This window comes from Trachurus japonicus, chromosome 8 (assembly GCF_045865225.1).
Source record: "Trachurus japonicus isolate A0001 chromosome 8, Traja_1.0".
NCBI classification, from domain to species: Eukaryota; Metazoa; Chordata; class Actinopteri; order Carangiformes; family Carangidae; genus Trachurus; species Trachurus japonicus.
The window spans coordinates 26,072,311-26,088,119 of NC_140914.1; the positions used below are offsets into that span (position 1 = coordinate 26,072,311).

Here is a 15,809-nt window from a genome sequence, read left to right on the forward strand (position 1 = left end):
AAGCAAATGATCCAGTCAAGCCAGAGGCCTCGCTGCAGACGCTGTCTTCTATTACACAACTTCATCGCTCTCTGTGTTTGTTTGGACTGGCGTCGGTCCACGTAGCTGTTGCTCTACAGGCAGCAGGCACGATCTGGTGGTTTAACTGTCGCGTTGAGACTGTGCTGTTTGGTTGTTTACTGCTTGTATCATGTCGAACAGGGCGGTCTGTCAAAGGGGAATTCAGTAGTTAAATATTGAGTAATAGAACCCTGATGTCAGAGGTTTGTGTATGTTAGATATAGTCAGTCTTGATCTCAGTCCCAAGCATGCTTTAAACTCTCTGTTCTGCCGCCTGCTCATTTGGAAACTGAAGATGTTTTGTCTCCCTGCAGGAGCACTTGTCATACTTTCACTTCGTTGGCCGTATCATGGGGATGGCAGTCTTCCATGGCCACTACATAGACGGAGGCTTCACTCTACCCTTCTACAAACAGCTGCTGGGTAAACCCATCACCCTGGACGACATGGAGTCCGTTGACCCCGACCTGCACAACAGTCTCGTCTGGATTCTGTACGTAGAAGAACTCAAATGACTTTGATGTGTAAATGAGAAAGAGGAGGGGGGAAAGGATTCCTGGACCAGGAATAATGACACATCCCACACAGCGTTGTGCTCAGCCTTTCTGTGCTCACTCGACGCATGTGTTGCATGTAACCAAGTTAGGGAAAAAAATGAGTTTGCCGTCTTGTCCACATTAAAATCTCACTTCCATTCTATGGCGACAGCGCCCCCCAGGGTTTTTGAATATTTCTTACATGAGTAGTTTCACCGGTCAGCCCACATTCAACAAAGAAGAGCTCACTGGAGTTTTATTGGGATGAAAAGCAAATAGTTAAAGGGATAGTTCACCCAAAATTGAAATTTCTCTCATTATCTACTCACCCTCGTGTCGACTAAGGGCTGGGAGAAGTTTCAGAGTTATCCGTGGCTTCTTTGAGTTACAGGGCATGTCCATATAACGGTTGCAAATGGATACCAACTGTCTTCGTAACAAAAGGACACACCAAAAAACATCTAAATACCTCCATGCTGCTCGTATGTAATGTCCGTCTTGTATTGAAGCCCCTAAATGCGAAATTGTCCCGAAAAGAATTAAATTTTTCAAGCTTGTTTGTAGCAGAAGCTCCTCTTCCCGGTTCGTCAAATTTGGACAAACCAGGGTCTGTCCTCTTCCCAGTTCGTCCAAATTTGACGAACTGGGAAGAGGAACTTCGAGAAGCTTCCGCTACAAACAAGCTTGAAAAATAGACTTATTTAATTTTTTTCGGGACAATTTCGCATTTCGGGGCTTCAATACAAGACGGACATTACATACGAGCAGCATGGAGGTATTTGGATGTTTTTTGGTGTGTCTTTTTGTTACGAAGATAGTTGGTATCCATTTGCAACCGTTATATGGACATGCACTGCTACGCCGAGACCCCCTGTAACTCAGAGAAGCCACGGAGGACTCTGAAACTTCTCCCAGCCCTTAGTCCACATGAGGGTGAGTAGATAATGTTAAGATAATTTCAATTTTGGGTGAACTATCCCTTTAATCACTCATGTCTGTGTTCAAGTCCTACAGTTGAATTAAAATAGTAATTCTAATGTTTCTTTCTGACTTCAGGGACAACGACATCACAGGTGTGCTGGACCACACCTTCTGCGTAGAACACAACGCCTATGGAGAGATCATCCAGCACGAGCTCAAGCCCAACGGCAAGAGCATCCCCGTCACCCAGGACACCAAGAAGGAGTACGTCAGACTCTACGTCAACTGGCGTTTCCTGCGGGGCATAGAGGCCCAGTTCCTGGCTCTGCAGAAAGGCTTCAACGAGGTCATCCCCCAACACCTGCTCAAGGCCTTCGACGAGAAGGAGCTGGAGGTACACAACCGCTTCTTCATGTCGTACATCTTTGCATATCCTCAAGTTTACGAGTTTAGCTCATTATAACACAATCTCTGCACCTGCAGCTCATTGTATGCGGCCTTGGTAAGATCGACATCAACGACTGGAAGTCCAACACGCGGCTCAAACACTGCACTCCAGACAGCAACATCGTGAAATGGTTTTGGAAAGCCGTGGAGTCGTTCGACGAGGAGCGCAGAGCGCGGCTGCTGCAGTTTGTCACCGGCTCCTCCAGAGTTCCTCTGCAAGGCTTCAAGGCCCTCCAAGGTAGTAACAGCCTGGCCAAAACACTGCATGTGCATACTACATGTTTTGTAATGTAAATGCTCCCTTTTATAACTATGCAGTGATGAATAGCTTGGTGTGAATTGCCGTCTTTGTCTGACGGACGTGTCGTGGACCAGACGAAACCCGATCATGCAGTTGAAAGTTGTGTTAAATGCTGATACTTAACAACAGATCAATAGGTAACAAAGGTGTGGTAGAGTGTCCTGCAATGTCTCTTTGACACGCAGAGTGCCGTCCACTCACACAAACTCTGTCAACCCAACCTGGGACGTGTGTTTGGGATTCTTTGCCTCTTTGTGTGTGTCTGTGTCTCTGGGTTTCTCCGACCTGACGTGAACCCTGAGTCTGTGCATAGTGCCGAGGTTCAGCCGGTCCGTGCTGGCAGACAGCGCCGCCCAGAGACAGAGCACCCAGGCATGAGCAAGTACACTGTGATCCACAGGCAGACGCCACCTTTACACACCTTTTATATAACATGGACATCCTGTCTTGGTCAAAACATGAGCAGGGGCCAAAAGTCCAATAACAACTTGCACACAAAGTTAGACTTAAAGTGTCTGTAAGTCTGTGACCACAGTCAGTTCACTCACTCAGTTGACACCTAAATACAGTTTGAGGTTTAATGAGGACTGTTGGACACATATTGAGACATATAAGGAAACATTATACAAATGACAGCGCTCACTCTACAGTGGTCTAGATTCCTTTACACATATTTTTGCCTCTTACTGTAAGAAAGCAAATAAAGGCCACAATAATTTTAAACAAATAAGCAGCTGAAAACCAAATTGTGAAACTTAACCACTGCTTTATATTACTACAACTGCTGCTGAAGCATTTACTGTTAAAATGATCAATTTGAGTTGAGTGTACTTTCAAAAACTGGTCCAGATTCCTGTCTTTTAGATGGTGATCAGATCAGTCGGTGGTCTGATTGATTCTTTTTAGGCTAGATACTGTAGATTATCCTGGGAGGCTTTGATGTTCAGGTTTAAATTGTTCATCTTTTATTTTGTGTTTTAAATCCTTTTTTGAGTCCTGGACACACAATGTTGAGTCTTAAATAAAAATCACCACTTGGAAGACCTGAAAGTTTCATAAAGATTTGAAGGGTATTCATGAATAAAAGAATAATAATGGATATGATTGTAAAATATTCCTTCATCATAGGGAAATGTAAATTTCACATTTATGCATTTGCCTTCAGATTAAAATCTTTTCAAACTTTCTTTGCTCTTCTATGGCTGACTTGCAGCAGAGCTCATCTCTATGAATAAAATGCAGTTTACCAGTGGCCTGGGCTTTAAATAGACATCAAACTGTGTAAACATCTGTATCTGCAGGTGTGTGAAAGTCTTTTTTTTACTGAACTGTCGGTTTGTGTGCAGGTGCTGCTGGCCCACGGCTCTTTACCATCCACCAGATTGATGCCAGCACCAACAACCTGCCCAAAGCCCACACCTGGTGAGCAGACTGCCAACATCATGACGTACTGCAGGGGAAGAGTTGTAAAGATGATCTTTGTGTGTTGAAACCCGCTCTCCCCTTGTGTTTTCAGCTTCAATCGGATCGACATTCCTCCCTACGAGCACTACGACAAGCTGTACGACAAGCTGCTCACTGCCATCGAGGAGACGTGTGGCTTTGCCGTGGAATGAGTCACTGATGCAGGCAGAGCTCTGCAACAGCCGGAAGCAACATGGTTTGGCCATGATGGGCCCCCTCCCAACAAATCAATCCACTCAGACGGGGGTCATCCACGGTTGCTTCACCCAGGGACGCACACACTTCCCAGGGACATGTAGCCAAGCCAAGGGAGGATGGGCAGAGAAGACCAGAAAAATGTCATCTGACTGTGGGTTGTTAGACCCTCCAGCCCTCCTTAATGTCTTTTTTTATCATTGAAAAGGATCTCTTCAGCTGCTAATAACTCAGACTATTTACTAACTCGTGGAACCTGCACAATTTGCTGGCTCTTCCCTTTTTTTCTAAGTTCATTTTAGCATTTAAAAAAAAAAATAGACTGTATCCATGTAGCAATGCTCCATTTTTACCAAGCAGAACACAAGCTCAGTCCACGCTGAAACGACATTAACAAGACTGGTTTGTTTGCTAGAGTACAGGGTTATTATCGGTTACCGCAACCGCTCAGAAACACTAAATTTGAATGCGGAGTGTGCATGACTCGGGCTGTTTGGTGCCTCGGAGTGATCACGCTGAGCCTATCAGTAACGCCGAGGCTAACAGGGATGTGTTGCAGATAAGAAGGCGAGACTAGAGACTGAATTAGGCAGAGCCCGACTGTTTACAGCCCTCTCCAAAGACAGCAGCAGACCTCTGCTCCCGAGTCGCTGCCCGACAACTAGCGCTGCATTCCCAGAAACCCTATTTCGTTGTATGTTTGACAGCTAGTTTTGTTTGGAAATGAATACATGAATGAATAGCTTGAAATGTGTTATTTTTATATAACAGGGAAAATTGAAAAAGAAACAATAAAATTCTATATAATATATATAATTTATTGTTGTTATATTTCAACAACCCCTTTCCATTGTTTCAGAAAAAATAAATTCTTTTAAATGTTAAGTGTTACTGTTTAAATTATGGAAGATAATTTGTGAAAACAACTAAGCTTGACTGAATTTCACTAAAGAATGCTGTGGTTTATATCTTGACATGACCTCTCTCCCACTGTAGAAGGAGAGGTTTGTCATAAGGGCAAAAAACTTAAAATCACATTGTCCTCTGAGTGCCATAAACATTTTTGAATGAATGAAACTTTACAAATATTGAGCACCCTTTAAATTCTACTGATTTCATCCTGGAGCTGCGTCTGTGTTGTTTCCCTACTCTTACCGTTTTGTTTTTTTTAACAGTTCATCATTTGTAGCTGGGCTATATTAATGTCACTAGCATGAAGCCTACCATTAATGTCAAATGGTATTTTGTTAAGAAGAGTCCAAAGTCCTTCATAATCTATTCTGTGTTGCCTCCATGTTGTCGTTGGGGAAAAAAGAAAAACCTCTACTACCTTCTAGCCATGTGGTGCTAAATAGCATTAACTTTTGTCTTATATTGGCAACTCATAGACATACTACTGCTTCAAGTGCACAGTACACTACTCATGCTCGTACCTGTTTGTGGCCACGAAACATTTCCAAGAAATCAAGAGCTCTACCTAGCCACTTTTCTCAGGAGATGTAATACGTAGTTTGTGATGTCATTTGATCTGACGACCAGTTCTGACCATCTGTCTCGATTCCCTGAATGTTAAGCGGTTATAAAAGTGTTGTCATTTACATTGTTTGGCCCACAGCTGATCATTAACACACAGTAATTGTTGCATGTCTCCATATGTGCTTTTGGTTGAAAGTGAACTGAATGAGGTGGACTCCTGTTTTAGCCTTTTTTTTTTTTTTAGAAAGGGGGATTGTTTTCTATGATTAAAAATGAAATTCTTGAATGTTTTCAGAAGATTCTGCCTGTCTAGCAATCTCTATGACCGTGGACTGTTCTAAACATTTGCATACACTTAAAAAAGAAACAAAACTGAACTGTTTGTTTTCATTCTTTTATTTAGACGATTGTATGCAAAGTGAAAAGTGTCCTCAGATGGTGCTTTGTACAGTAATAAGATATTGTTCATATACTGTATGTGGATCAAACAACTTGTAATTTATCTTTAACTTAAGTAGAAGAGGATTTTCTTGAACTGAAAAGAGGAATTGCACACAAACAGAGTAAGGTTGCCATGTGTATTTAATGGTGACTCCTGCACCACATATTCATCCACCTTTTAAGTCCAGTGCACAAGCTGATCACCCTACTGTCTATTCCTACACTACATTACTCAGCATTGCCCCGTAGCTGCCTCTCATTGAAGAACTGAACTTTTTTATTAAAACAAGTCAAAGTTGAGAGATGCCGCTTTTTTTTTTTATAGCATGATCCACTTAGCAGGACTATATCTCTCATAGCTGACTGATGCAATTTGATGTATGTTAACACTATCATTTTGTAAGAGTATTTTATTTTTGTGTGCAATTAGTTCTAATTAAACTTGCCTTTGTCTAACAATGTTAAGGCCTTGTAAAAAAAAAAAAAAATGTATCTGTCCTTTTTTTCTACTTTTTAATGGTTGCTTCAGTTCAGTCAGTTGCTTCAGTAAAAAGCCTTTCAATATGAAATATTGTTAGACTCCTTAGTCTGGTTGTGTGTTTAAACAGGTCCTTTGGTAAAGGAATGACTTACATTAGGTCAAACGATTAGGGGCTTGTTAGTACCAGTGGCTGGGAATAAAAATGCCGATTGGGGGTTGCAGGGAGATGTGCCTTACATTTGAATGGTACAAGTCTCGGGCCACCCACTGTGTATTCATTGCTATCACTCTGGATTAAAATGTCTGGCAGATGGCTCTGGGGGGTGGTGGTGGTGGTTGGGGTTGGGGCAGGGAAATGGGGTGAAATAACAACAGGGTAGCTGGGAGGAATGGTGTCAAGTACATTTTTTTTCAAATAGGAGAATAAATAGGAGATACGACTTAATGATAATTGCAGCTCATTTTTTGATTCTTTTTGTTGTTGTTGCAAGAACTGTCTTTTTTCTAATAAAAATGTATTGAAATACTCAGAACTGGGGGCACATTCAGGTAACATGATTTTCTTCGAGTAATAACAAGGCTTCACCACTGCCTACCATCACACACATACTGTAGATCTTAATGTTTGTGTGTTTTACTTACATAATTTTGGTTACTTCCCTATAAAATAATTGTTGCTCAACTTTTTTTGTTCTTTTATGGCGTTTGGTTGCAGTTCCACAACCAGTGAGTCTTTTTGGTTAAAAAAAAAAAAAATCATCATATTTTCCCAGTTTCTTACCTCACAGGTCGTTTACATTACTCCTGTTTCTTATCATTATCCTCCATAAGAAAGCTACTATCCGCCACACTGCCACACTTTGAGTATCAACATTTTCTACATCTGCACCAAAATAATCTGACCTTTAACATTTGCTGCTAACTTTTTCCCACACAAGTTTCTATCAAAAATAGAAAAGAAAAGAAAAAGGGGGGGGTAGTCCTTTACATGTTTGGGTTGGTCCTGATGACGTAATTTACCGTAAGCCATCGGAAGCACTGTCAAGAGCCGGATCACCGCCGGTTTCTGTCTTGGACATATCCATCCGCCATCATACGTCGGAATAATTTTGTATATTAAATGGAAGCACCGAGCACAAAGATAGTTCTTAGCTTTTGTCGTTTTAATTTGGCATCTTATTTGCCTGTATCTATATGAAAATGCAGTTCCTGGTTTTAAAACCTTAACAAACAGGTGAATGTAATTGCAAAAAAAAAAAAAAAACTCCACACGTGATGTCCCCCCTCACCTAACTTAGTACATAAAGTATGTACAGGCACGGGGGATTAGATGTAATGTTTGTGTTTGTACTAAATGTTACAGTGGGTTTTAGACTCGCTGTAACTTCCCTGCTGTGTGTTTGTTTTCAATCATCAGACACTGAAGTAGGAACTGTGAGGCGGATGAATACATCGGAAGGTGGACTTCCTCTTGCTATATAAGCCGGACCTCATTTTAACATTACCGGCATTTCAGCTTCACTGCCGGTCGGATTTTTTTAGTCGGCAGTTAAGCCACAGTGTTGAGTATTTATCTTTTTTATTTATAAAGTTCGTTTACAAAAATGCCTGGATATTCCGACAGAGACCGTGGCCGCGATAGGGACAGAGATAGAGGGTAAGTACATTGCTTTTCGTCTTTTAACCGAGTTTTGCGCCCGTGTGATTCGAAGAAATGGCTGACAAGACTTATCATCGGGAAAACGGAGACGTTCAGCTGAATACCGAGGTTGAATTTTGGCGGAGTCGTCGTAGATGGCGATTAAACTATTATTTTAGAGCCTACCAATTTGAAAAACTGTGATTTGTCCGCCTTTATATCCACATGAGGCCCGGGCCTCCGGTGGAGGAAGCCCGTTGTCTTTGGCTCAAGGCCTTGTCTGGCCTCGTGCCCCGGCACAGCGGCTTTCCGTTAGCTTCAGGGTAACATTAGCTTCCTGTTAGCTTAGCGGGCGGTACGTTTTTTGCCGCAGGAAACACGTATTCACAGCAGAGACTGTTGATATCCCGGGGCTATTGTATTATATGAAAATTTTCACGATAGTTTGACCATTGTGTTTACTCGCAGGCTAACATGTAATGTGTTTTGCTCAAGCGCGGCGCAGTGATGCTAATACAGCTGGCTAGTCGGCTTTTCGCCATGTGGTAGCTTGAATGCGGATACAAAATGCCGGCTGTTTTTCCATTGTTCCTCTGCTGGTTGGAAAGTATATGGCAGCTATGTAATTCAAAAGTGACGCAGTTTAGATAGGACTCAGATCGTTTTAAAAGTGTCGATGTTAATGTTATAACTGTTTATAATCTGACTTTGTGACCCTGGACTTGTTTCAACTACAGCTATGGCGGTGGTCCTCCTCGCTTCGGTGGCAACCGCGGAGGTGGTGGTGGAGGAAAGTTTGGAAATCCTGGTGATCGGCTGAGGAAAAAACACTGGAACCTGGATGAGCTCCCCAAGTTTGAGAAAAACTTCTACCAGCAGCATCCTGATGTTACCCGGAGGCCACCGGTATGTGATCTGCCTGGACCATGAAATGTTATGCAACACTCAAGAAATGTGCTCACCCTTGCACGTGTTGTAGTTATGCAATGGGTATGGACTGCAGAACTTAATTTGTTTCTTTCACTCTTATCTTACAGCAAGAGGTTGAACAATATAGGAGGACTAAAGTAATTACAGTAAAAGGGAGAGAATGCCCAAATCCAATTACCAAGTTCCACGAGGCCAGCTTTCCATGTAAGTTTAAAACATTTGGAGAAAATGAAACCCAGAAGCATTTTAGGAGAAAATGAAACCCAGAAGCAATGTGCTATTCCCCAATTAATTGATGTTCTGCTATTCTACAGCTTATGTGATGGATGTAATCAACAAAATGAACTGGACTGAACCAACACCCATCCAAGCTCAGGGATGGCCTCTGGCTCTCAGTGGCATGGATATGGTTGGCATTGCACAGACTGGCTCTGGCAAAACGCTGTCTGTAAGTTCCCCCAACAAATTATTATTATTTGGAATATCTTCAAACATGATGATGGCCAATGTTGATGGTGTCTAATGTTTGCTTGCAGTATTTGTTGCCTGCGATCGTGCACATCAACCACCAGCCTTTCCTGGAACGTGGAGATGGTCCTATTGTAAGTAGTCAATAACAGAATTTCATATTAGTTACTACATGGTTTTATCTGGGTGCTCTATCATATAGTAGATATTTAAATGGTGTATTGGCATCTACACAGTCACATCTCAAGTCTATAGCCTCCTTAGTATGCTTATTTCAGTGTTTAACAGAAGGACGTTCAATCATGACTGTGGGAAATGTTTTTTCATTGACTAAGAAGCTATTATTTCCCCCCATGACAGTGCTTGGTGCTGGCCCCGACCCGAGAGCTGGCTCAGCAGGTGCAACAGGTGGCTGCAGAGTATGGCAGAGCGTCTCGCCTCAAGTCCACTTGTATCTATGGTGGAGCACCCAAAGGACCACAGATCCGTGACTTGGAAAGAGGTATGTATCTATTTTTTAAACACTCAAAACACGATTTTAGTGTCAAGTGCTTGGTTCTCACAATAACTCTACTATTCTAGGTGTGGAGATCTGCATTGCCACACCAGGCAGGCTCATCGACTTCCTCGAGGCAGGGAAGACAAATCTCAGACGTTGCACTTACCTTGTGTTGGACGAGGCTGACAGAATGCTGGACATGGGTTTTGAGCCACAGATCCGGAAAATCGTCGACCAGATCAGAGTGAGTTTTCTAGATTGAATCAGTGTCTTAAGACATTTGCAGCAGTGAAAGGCCTCATCACTAGCTCAATATTACTTGGATCCAATTGGATGCTAATTGTTGTGGTGTTTTGCAGCCTGACCGTCAGACCTTGATGTGGAGTGCAACTTGGCCAAAAGAGGTTCGTCAGCTGGCAGAGGACTTCCTGAAGGAGTACGTCCAGATCAATGTTGGGGCGCTGCAGCTCAGTGCCAACCACAACATCCTGCAGATTGTGGATGTCTGCAATGACGGCGAGAAGGAGAACAAGTAAGTAATTTGTCCGTGGTGGTTATGGCAAATGTTGGTGAAGAGCTTTTGCTATTTGTGATGGATTCTTAACAGAGAAAATGTGTTCTTTCAGACTGATCCGTCTGCTGGAGGAAATCATGAGCGAGAAGGAGAACAAGACCATCATCTTTGTAGAGACAAAGAGGCGGTGTGATGACCTCACCAGGAGGATGAGAAGGGATGGGTAAGTGTTGAAATGCAGTCGGATCATAAGAGTGTGTGCTGCAGTGAAGTATAATAAGAACTAACATTTCAACCATTGCCTACATTAGGTGGCCAGCTATGGGAATCCATGGAGACAAAAGCCAGCAGGAAAGAGACTGGGTTCTCAATGGTAAGTTTCAGTGATCAATAAGTATACATGACTGGTAAATCTGAGCATTCTTGTGACTAATTACCCCCCTCCCATTTCAGAGTTCAAATATGGAAAGGCACCAATTCTCATTGCCACAGATGTTGCCTCCAGAGGTCTAGGTCAGTATCCGCCTTGATGCGTTTTGCTATATACTCTTAAGTATTTCAAAAAGAAAGTGCATTTGCTTTCTTTAACTCTTCTGCTTCTTTCTGAGTTTCTCCCCTGACCTGAAGGAGCAGTCTATATGGCAGGGCCTTGGCATGACAAGCCCAGGTCTCCAGAGGGGGAAGGAGGATTCTTGGAGGTGTCCTGACTGGCGAGGCACGGGTCTCCCAGTCGTGCACATATACAGAGGTGACCAGGCCCAAGTGCAGCATAACGCTCTGGCCTGCCTAAAAAGGGGGGCGAGTTGAGGGCTGGCCACAGTTCCTCCCCCATATGCTCGTCTGTTCTCTGGCAATGGTTTGGACTGCTTCACACACCCAGGCTCTGTAACTGTCCCAGCTCAAAGCCCAGCTACACTGTCTCCTATTGTCTTGCATATTTGTTTGGGCACTGCATTGCAAGCCATTCGAGTCATTTGGAAGGCGCTTTCTGTTGCGTAGACTTGTTGTAAAGCATGGGTGGCATTACTGTTGCAGTATCCTAAACTTCTGTCGAAAGAGCAGTCTGTCAGATCGGTCATACCCTCACCTCTGTATGACATGGCTACTGGCGCTTTTGGTGACAGTGGGACATGCTAGTTGGACACACTTGGACAAAATCCAAGCTCACACTCCTCCCTCGCCTGCGTTTCAAAGTCATGTCGAGACCTGCCAAGGAGAGACATTAAGATCAAGTGAACACTGGGTCTGGAAAGATCTTGCCATGCTGAGAGTCGGGATGCACTGTTTGTAGGCATCCTGCGTTTTGGGGCAGAGCTTTTTTTTTTCCCCCTGGCAAGAGACACTGCAGTGTGAACTTTATAGCGAGCGTCTCATGAGTGAGCGTGACAAAGGGACATGGTTATTTTTTTTTAAGTCTGAAAACACTAGGAGACGGTAGTGTGCATACTAGCCGTACTGTGAGGGTCACTTGAAAATATTTGGGGCGTGTGCTGCAATGGGAATGGACTAGTGAATGCATACTCCAAAATGGTAAGACTTCTGATCAATTCTTTCTGAGAGTAGTTTGCCAGTGGCTCAGGAGGGGACAGTTTTTTATCTTATCCCACCGGATTGGAAGCTAATGGAGTGTGCATCGTTTCTCTTTTCCCACCGTAGTCTCCCCGTGGAGTAAATGTGTCTGTAGCTCTGCCTAATTTAAGTTTTTTGCAGCCTTCTGATTGATTCACCATCCCCACATCATGACAATACTAACTTGGCTTCTTTGTTTTTGATCTGGTTGTTGTGGTGGCGCTGGCGCACATCTTTTCTGTGCTGTCCTCCTCTTCCTTTATGCCACATCGCAACACAATCTTACAGATGTGGAAGACGTGAAATTTGTCATCAACTTTGACTACCCCAACAACTCAGAGGACTATATCCACCGCATTGGCCGAACAGCTCGTAGCCAAAAGACAGGCACGGCTTATACCTTCTTCACTCCAAACAACATGAGGCAGGCCAGCGACCTCATCTCTGTTCTTCGTGAGGCCAACCAGGCAATCAACCCCAAGCTCCTCCAGATGGCAGAAGACAGAGGAGGTAAATCTAATTGGTGAGATACAGAAACTGTGCTGTGAACTGCAGCCACTTTTTTTTTCCTGCTGCTCTCCTTTTTGTTTCCTTTTTTTGTTTGTTCTAAGAAGTGGATGGATTCATAAACGTAGGGGTATCTGAAACAAATTTCTGGTTGATAAAAATAACATGACTGCAGCCATGTTTCTCCTGTTTTCTTAAAACTGTCTCTTTTTTCTCCCCAGGTCGTTCAAGGGGAGGCAGAGGTGGTGATTACAGGGATGACCGCCGGGATAGGTACTCCGGAAGGCGGGATTTTGGCAGTTTTAGGGACAGAGATAATGGTAGAGGGTTTGACAACGGACCAAATAAAGCCTTTGGCACAAATTCGCAGAATGGAGGCTATGGGGCCAATAACAGCAATGGTTTCGGCGGGAGCAGCTACAATGGTAACGGACAGTCCAACTTTGGCAACAGCCAACCAGGAGCCTTTGGAGCCCAGAACAACTTCCAGGCTCAACAGTTTGCTCCCAGTAAGCCTGGCACACAGACTGGCGCTGGTCACCCCCCGTTCCCCTTCCCCCAGGCACAGGCTCCACAGCAGCATCCTGCTCCGCTGGTGCCCTACCCCATGCCTCCTCAGTTCTCACAGTAAACGCACCACATACTTGAAAGAAGTAATTTATTGCTTTTTGTCATGTTTTAAGTTCTATAGATAATCCCAAATTTTTGTATTTACTCAACAGGGTTACAACTTTAACCTCTATCAGACCTTAAGATCTGCAGTGCAGCAGTAGTTGTTGCACACTTTTTTCCTATTATTTAATTTGTTACATTCCTCAGTAATTAGTTATGTTTTGTACTAGGTAATTACAACTGTATTGGTTTTTCACGTGTATCATTGAAAGTGATGTTAAGCTCCTACCCTGGACGTGCACTGCATGATCTTTCAAATAAAAAAAAATAAAAAAAGAGACATTGGTGGTTTATTTCTTGATTTCCAAGTAGTGGCTTCCCCTTCTTGTCCAGCAGGTGTCATGGTTCACAAAAATACTAACACTCAGGCACACTGGCCAGTCTATACTAACTGTTCCAAGTGGGTTGATGCCAAATATTAAAATTCTTAATTTTTTTTAGACACATGACGATTAAGAAAATGAAAATACAGACAAAGAAGTACATTGTTCAGTACCAATTGCCATTAAAAATACATTTTATATAAATATACACATTTTGATTTGATGCACCCACAACATATGTAGCAGAAATGGGAATTAATTTTTGTCGGGCTTGTGCCCATCACATGCCAGTGAAGTGACACACTGGCCACATTAAAGATCAATTAATGACTGACTAAAGACTAAAGCTAATTGGAGTTAATTCTAGTTAAAGCCAGGGTTCCTACGCAAGTATGGAATTTGATTTCATACATTTCCAGGTCTGGAAATGTATGGAAAATGGAAACTATTGTATGGAAATATATTTATCTGAAGTTATTTGGGTTAATTATTTTGTATGCACTATTATACCCTATTATACACTATTATACTACAATCTCCACATAATGGCATACACATTCAGAATAATGAAAACAAATGATTAATTGCATGCTTTTTAAAATATTATGCACATCTATTTACTCAAATATCACAAATAATTACAATTAATTTACTGAGAAATCTGGAAATTAGGGTCTGGAAAAAGTATGGAATCTGGAAATTTCAAATGTGTAGGAACCCTGTAAAGCGTAATCTAAATACACCATCATTGTTAACATTGTTACAACACTTACTGCAGCTCTGTCCCCACCTTGTGGTAGAGGAACAAATAGTCAAAGGTCTGCACACGTAGCTTCCCTCTGAAATGAGTTGCATGATGGTACAACAGTTTGCATTGTTATTATGTTCCTGTGGCTGTGTGTGTGTGTTTGTGTTTTCTTCAGCTACTCAAGCTTCCTCCCACTTTCCAAAGACCTGCTGGGTGATTGTTGACTCCAGACTGTCCATGGATGGTTGTTTTCACTCCGTATATAATGTCCTATAACCATTTGGGCTCAAATACACTGTGGACAGTATTATGGGGTAAAGTCATAAAAAGTTAGTGATATTGGGCTTTTGGATGAAATTTCAGAATGCACCTAAAATGCACTACAGGTACCTTTACAGATGAACTTCATTTGACCTTCCTTAAACTTTTGAATGCACATGTCCAACTGTTCAATGTTTCAATACTTACCTATAACACAACATGTTGTTCTTTAACAAGGTGATGAATCACAAACATCACAACAAATCCATGAGTCAACCACTAACTTTTTTGGTTAAATGACAGTTTGTATTGAAACAGTCCTCTCCATCACATTCTGACATCATCAATTTAATTAATTAATTATCCCTAGTCACAGGTCAGAATCTCCCACTGCTTACACATCCGAGTCGTGTTCTGGCACTGTGGGTGCGGTTCATTCAAATAGTTTTCTGCATATTTACAGAGCTGTGACCTGGAAGTATGTGCGGAACGTTCTTTGTGTAGATACTGTACCGCGTCCTTTTGACTGATCAGAATTTGCTTTTTTTAAATGATGATATGTGACCGCCTCACCCAGCTGTTGACAACATCACTTACATGCAAAACATGTTCGTCTTGTGTGACCTTTTCCTTTTACAACAAAGAGACTGGAGAACCAAAGCGATGCAGGTTATCATAGGTGAACACACCGTAGCTTATCTCAGGTGAATTGCATAACGTGGAGTTTAAACAGGTGGGCGAGGTGGACAAAATAACTTGAACATCTGCACTACGTGAAGAAAACAATACAGTACCTTTATATGAGAAGAGTGTGAAATCAAATGTTGTCGCTTTACAAACAGGGGAAACTTATAGTGCCTGAGTAGAAGTTGGGTCGAGAAAGAATTTGTTGATTCGAAAGAAATCAGAGCTGCAGATTCAGCAAATAATTCGTGGCATGTCAATCACTTTCATTGTCACAGCTGCAATAATCAACATCTTTACATTGACAGTATGTCACACCACAATGTGAAAACAGTGTAAGGGGATCCAAGGTCAAGGCCAAGTTAGACTCACTCATCAGCATGTTGATGTGCTGTCACTCATCCCTCTGTGTGTGTGTTTTTGGTTACTTCTACCTTTTTTGTTCCTGGTAAGTGACCCTACCCTCTCCGTGCAGGTATGTGGGTGTTGGTCTGAAGACTAACTGCTCTGGGTGTGCGTCAGACACACCCACTGCAAGCATGAGCCAGAGCAGCATGCTGAAGCAGCCGAAACAAGCCCCATTGTTCTGCTCCACCGACAGAGGTGCTTACAACTCTACACCTGCTATAATATGAATAGTGCATTTTTGTGTTTTGTCCTGCCAAAGCCTCAC

The 15,809-nt window shown here is 42.6% G+C and overlaps 2 protein-coding genes across 3 annotated transcripts in view; both read left to right on the top strand.

The window, feature by feature from the left end:
- smurf2 (SMAD specific E3 ubiquitin protein ligase 2) overlaps positions 1-6,141 on the top strand; it is a 50,059-nt gene extending 43,918 nt beyond the window's left edge. The window contains exons 15-19 of the mRNA XM_085785026.1: positions 375-553; positions 1,653-1,911; positions 2,001-2,202; positions 3,612-3,687; positions 3,782-6,141. Of these exons, the coding sequence (XP_085641152.1) occupies positions 375-553; positions 1,653-1,911; positions 2,001-2,202; positions 3,612-3,687; positions 3,782-3,881 (816 nt within the window). The 3' untranslated portion in view covers positions 3,882-6,141. The remainder of the gene's footprint in view (positions 1-374; positions 554-1,652; positions 1,912-2,000; positions 2,203-3,611; positions 3,688-3,781) is intronic.
- Positions 6,142-7,825: 1,684 nt separating this feature from the next.
- Positions 7,826-13,178, top strand: ddx5 (DEAD (Asp-Glu-Ala-Asp) box helicase 5). Of its 2 annotated transcripts, none has more exons than XM_085785008.1 (13): positions 7,826-7,979; positions 8,699-8,867; positions 8,999-9,095; positions 9,206-9,339; positions 9,428-9,493; positions 9,720-9,861; positions 9,942-10,102; positions 10,218-10,390; positions 10,485-10,595; positions 10,684-10,745; positions 10,826-10,885; positions 12,230-12,464; positions 12,670-13,178. In XM_085785008.1, the coding sequence occupies exons 1-13, from the start codon at positions 7,927-7,929 to the stop codon at positions 12,695-12,697; spliced, it is 1,491 nt and encodes a 496-aa protein (XP_085641134.1). In that variant the 5' UTR covers positions 7,826-7,926; the 3' UTR covers positions 12,698-13,178. The 2 variants fall into 2 exon arrangements, with proteins under 2 accessions (XP_085641134.1, XP_085641133.1); XM_085785007.1 differs by having other exon boundaries at positions 12,230-12,451.
- Positions 13,179-15,809: the final 2,631 nt, after the last annotated feature.

Excerpts from the sequence above, each read along its gene's own strand:
- ddx5 (XM_085785007.1), top strand. The coding sequence starts at position 7,927 with ATGCCTGGATATTCCGACAGAGACCGTGGCCGCGATAGGGACAGAGAT. Across the intron at positions 10,391-10,484 it reads GACGGCGAGAAGGAGAACAA|ACTGATCCGTCTGCTGGAGG; the intron begins GTAAGTAATTTG and ends GTGTTCTTTCAG. Across the intron at positions 12,452-12,669 it reads GATGGCAGAAGACAGAGGAG|GTCGTTCAAGGGGAGGCAGA; the intron begins GTAAATCTAATT and ends TTTTCTCCCCAG.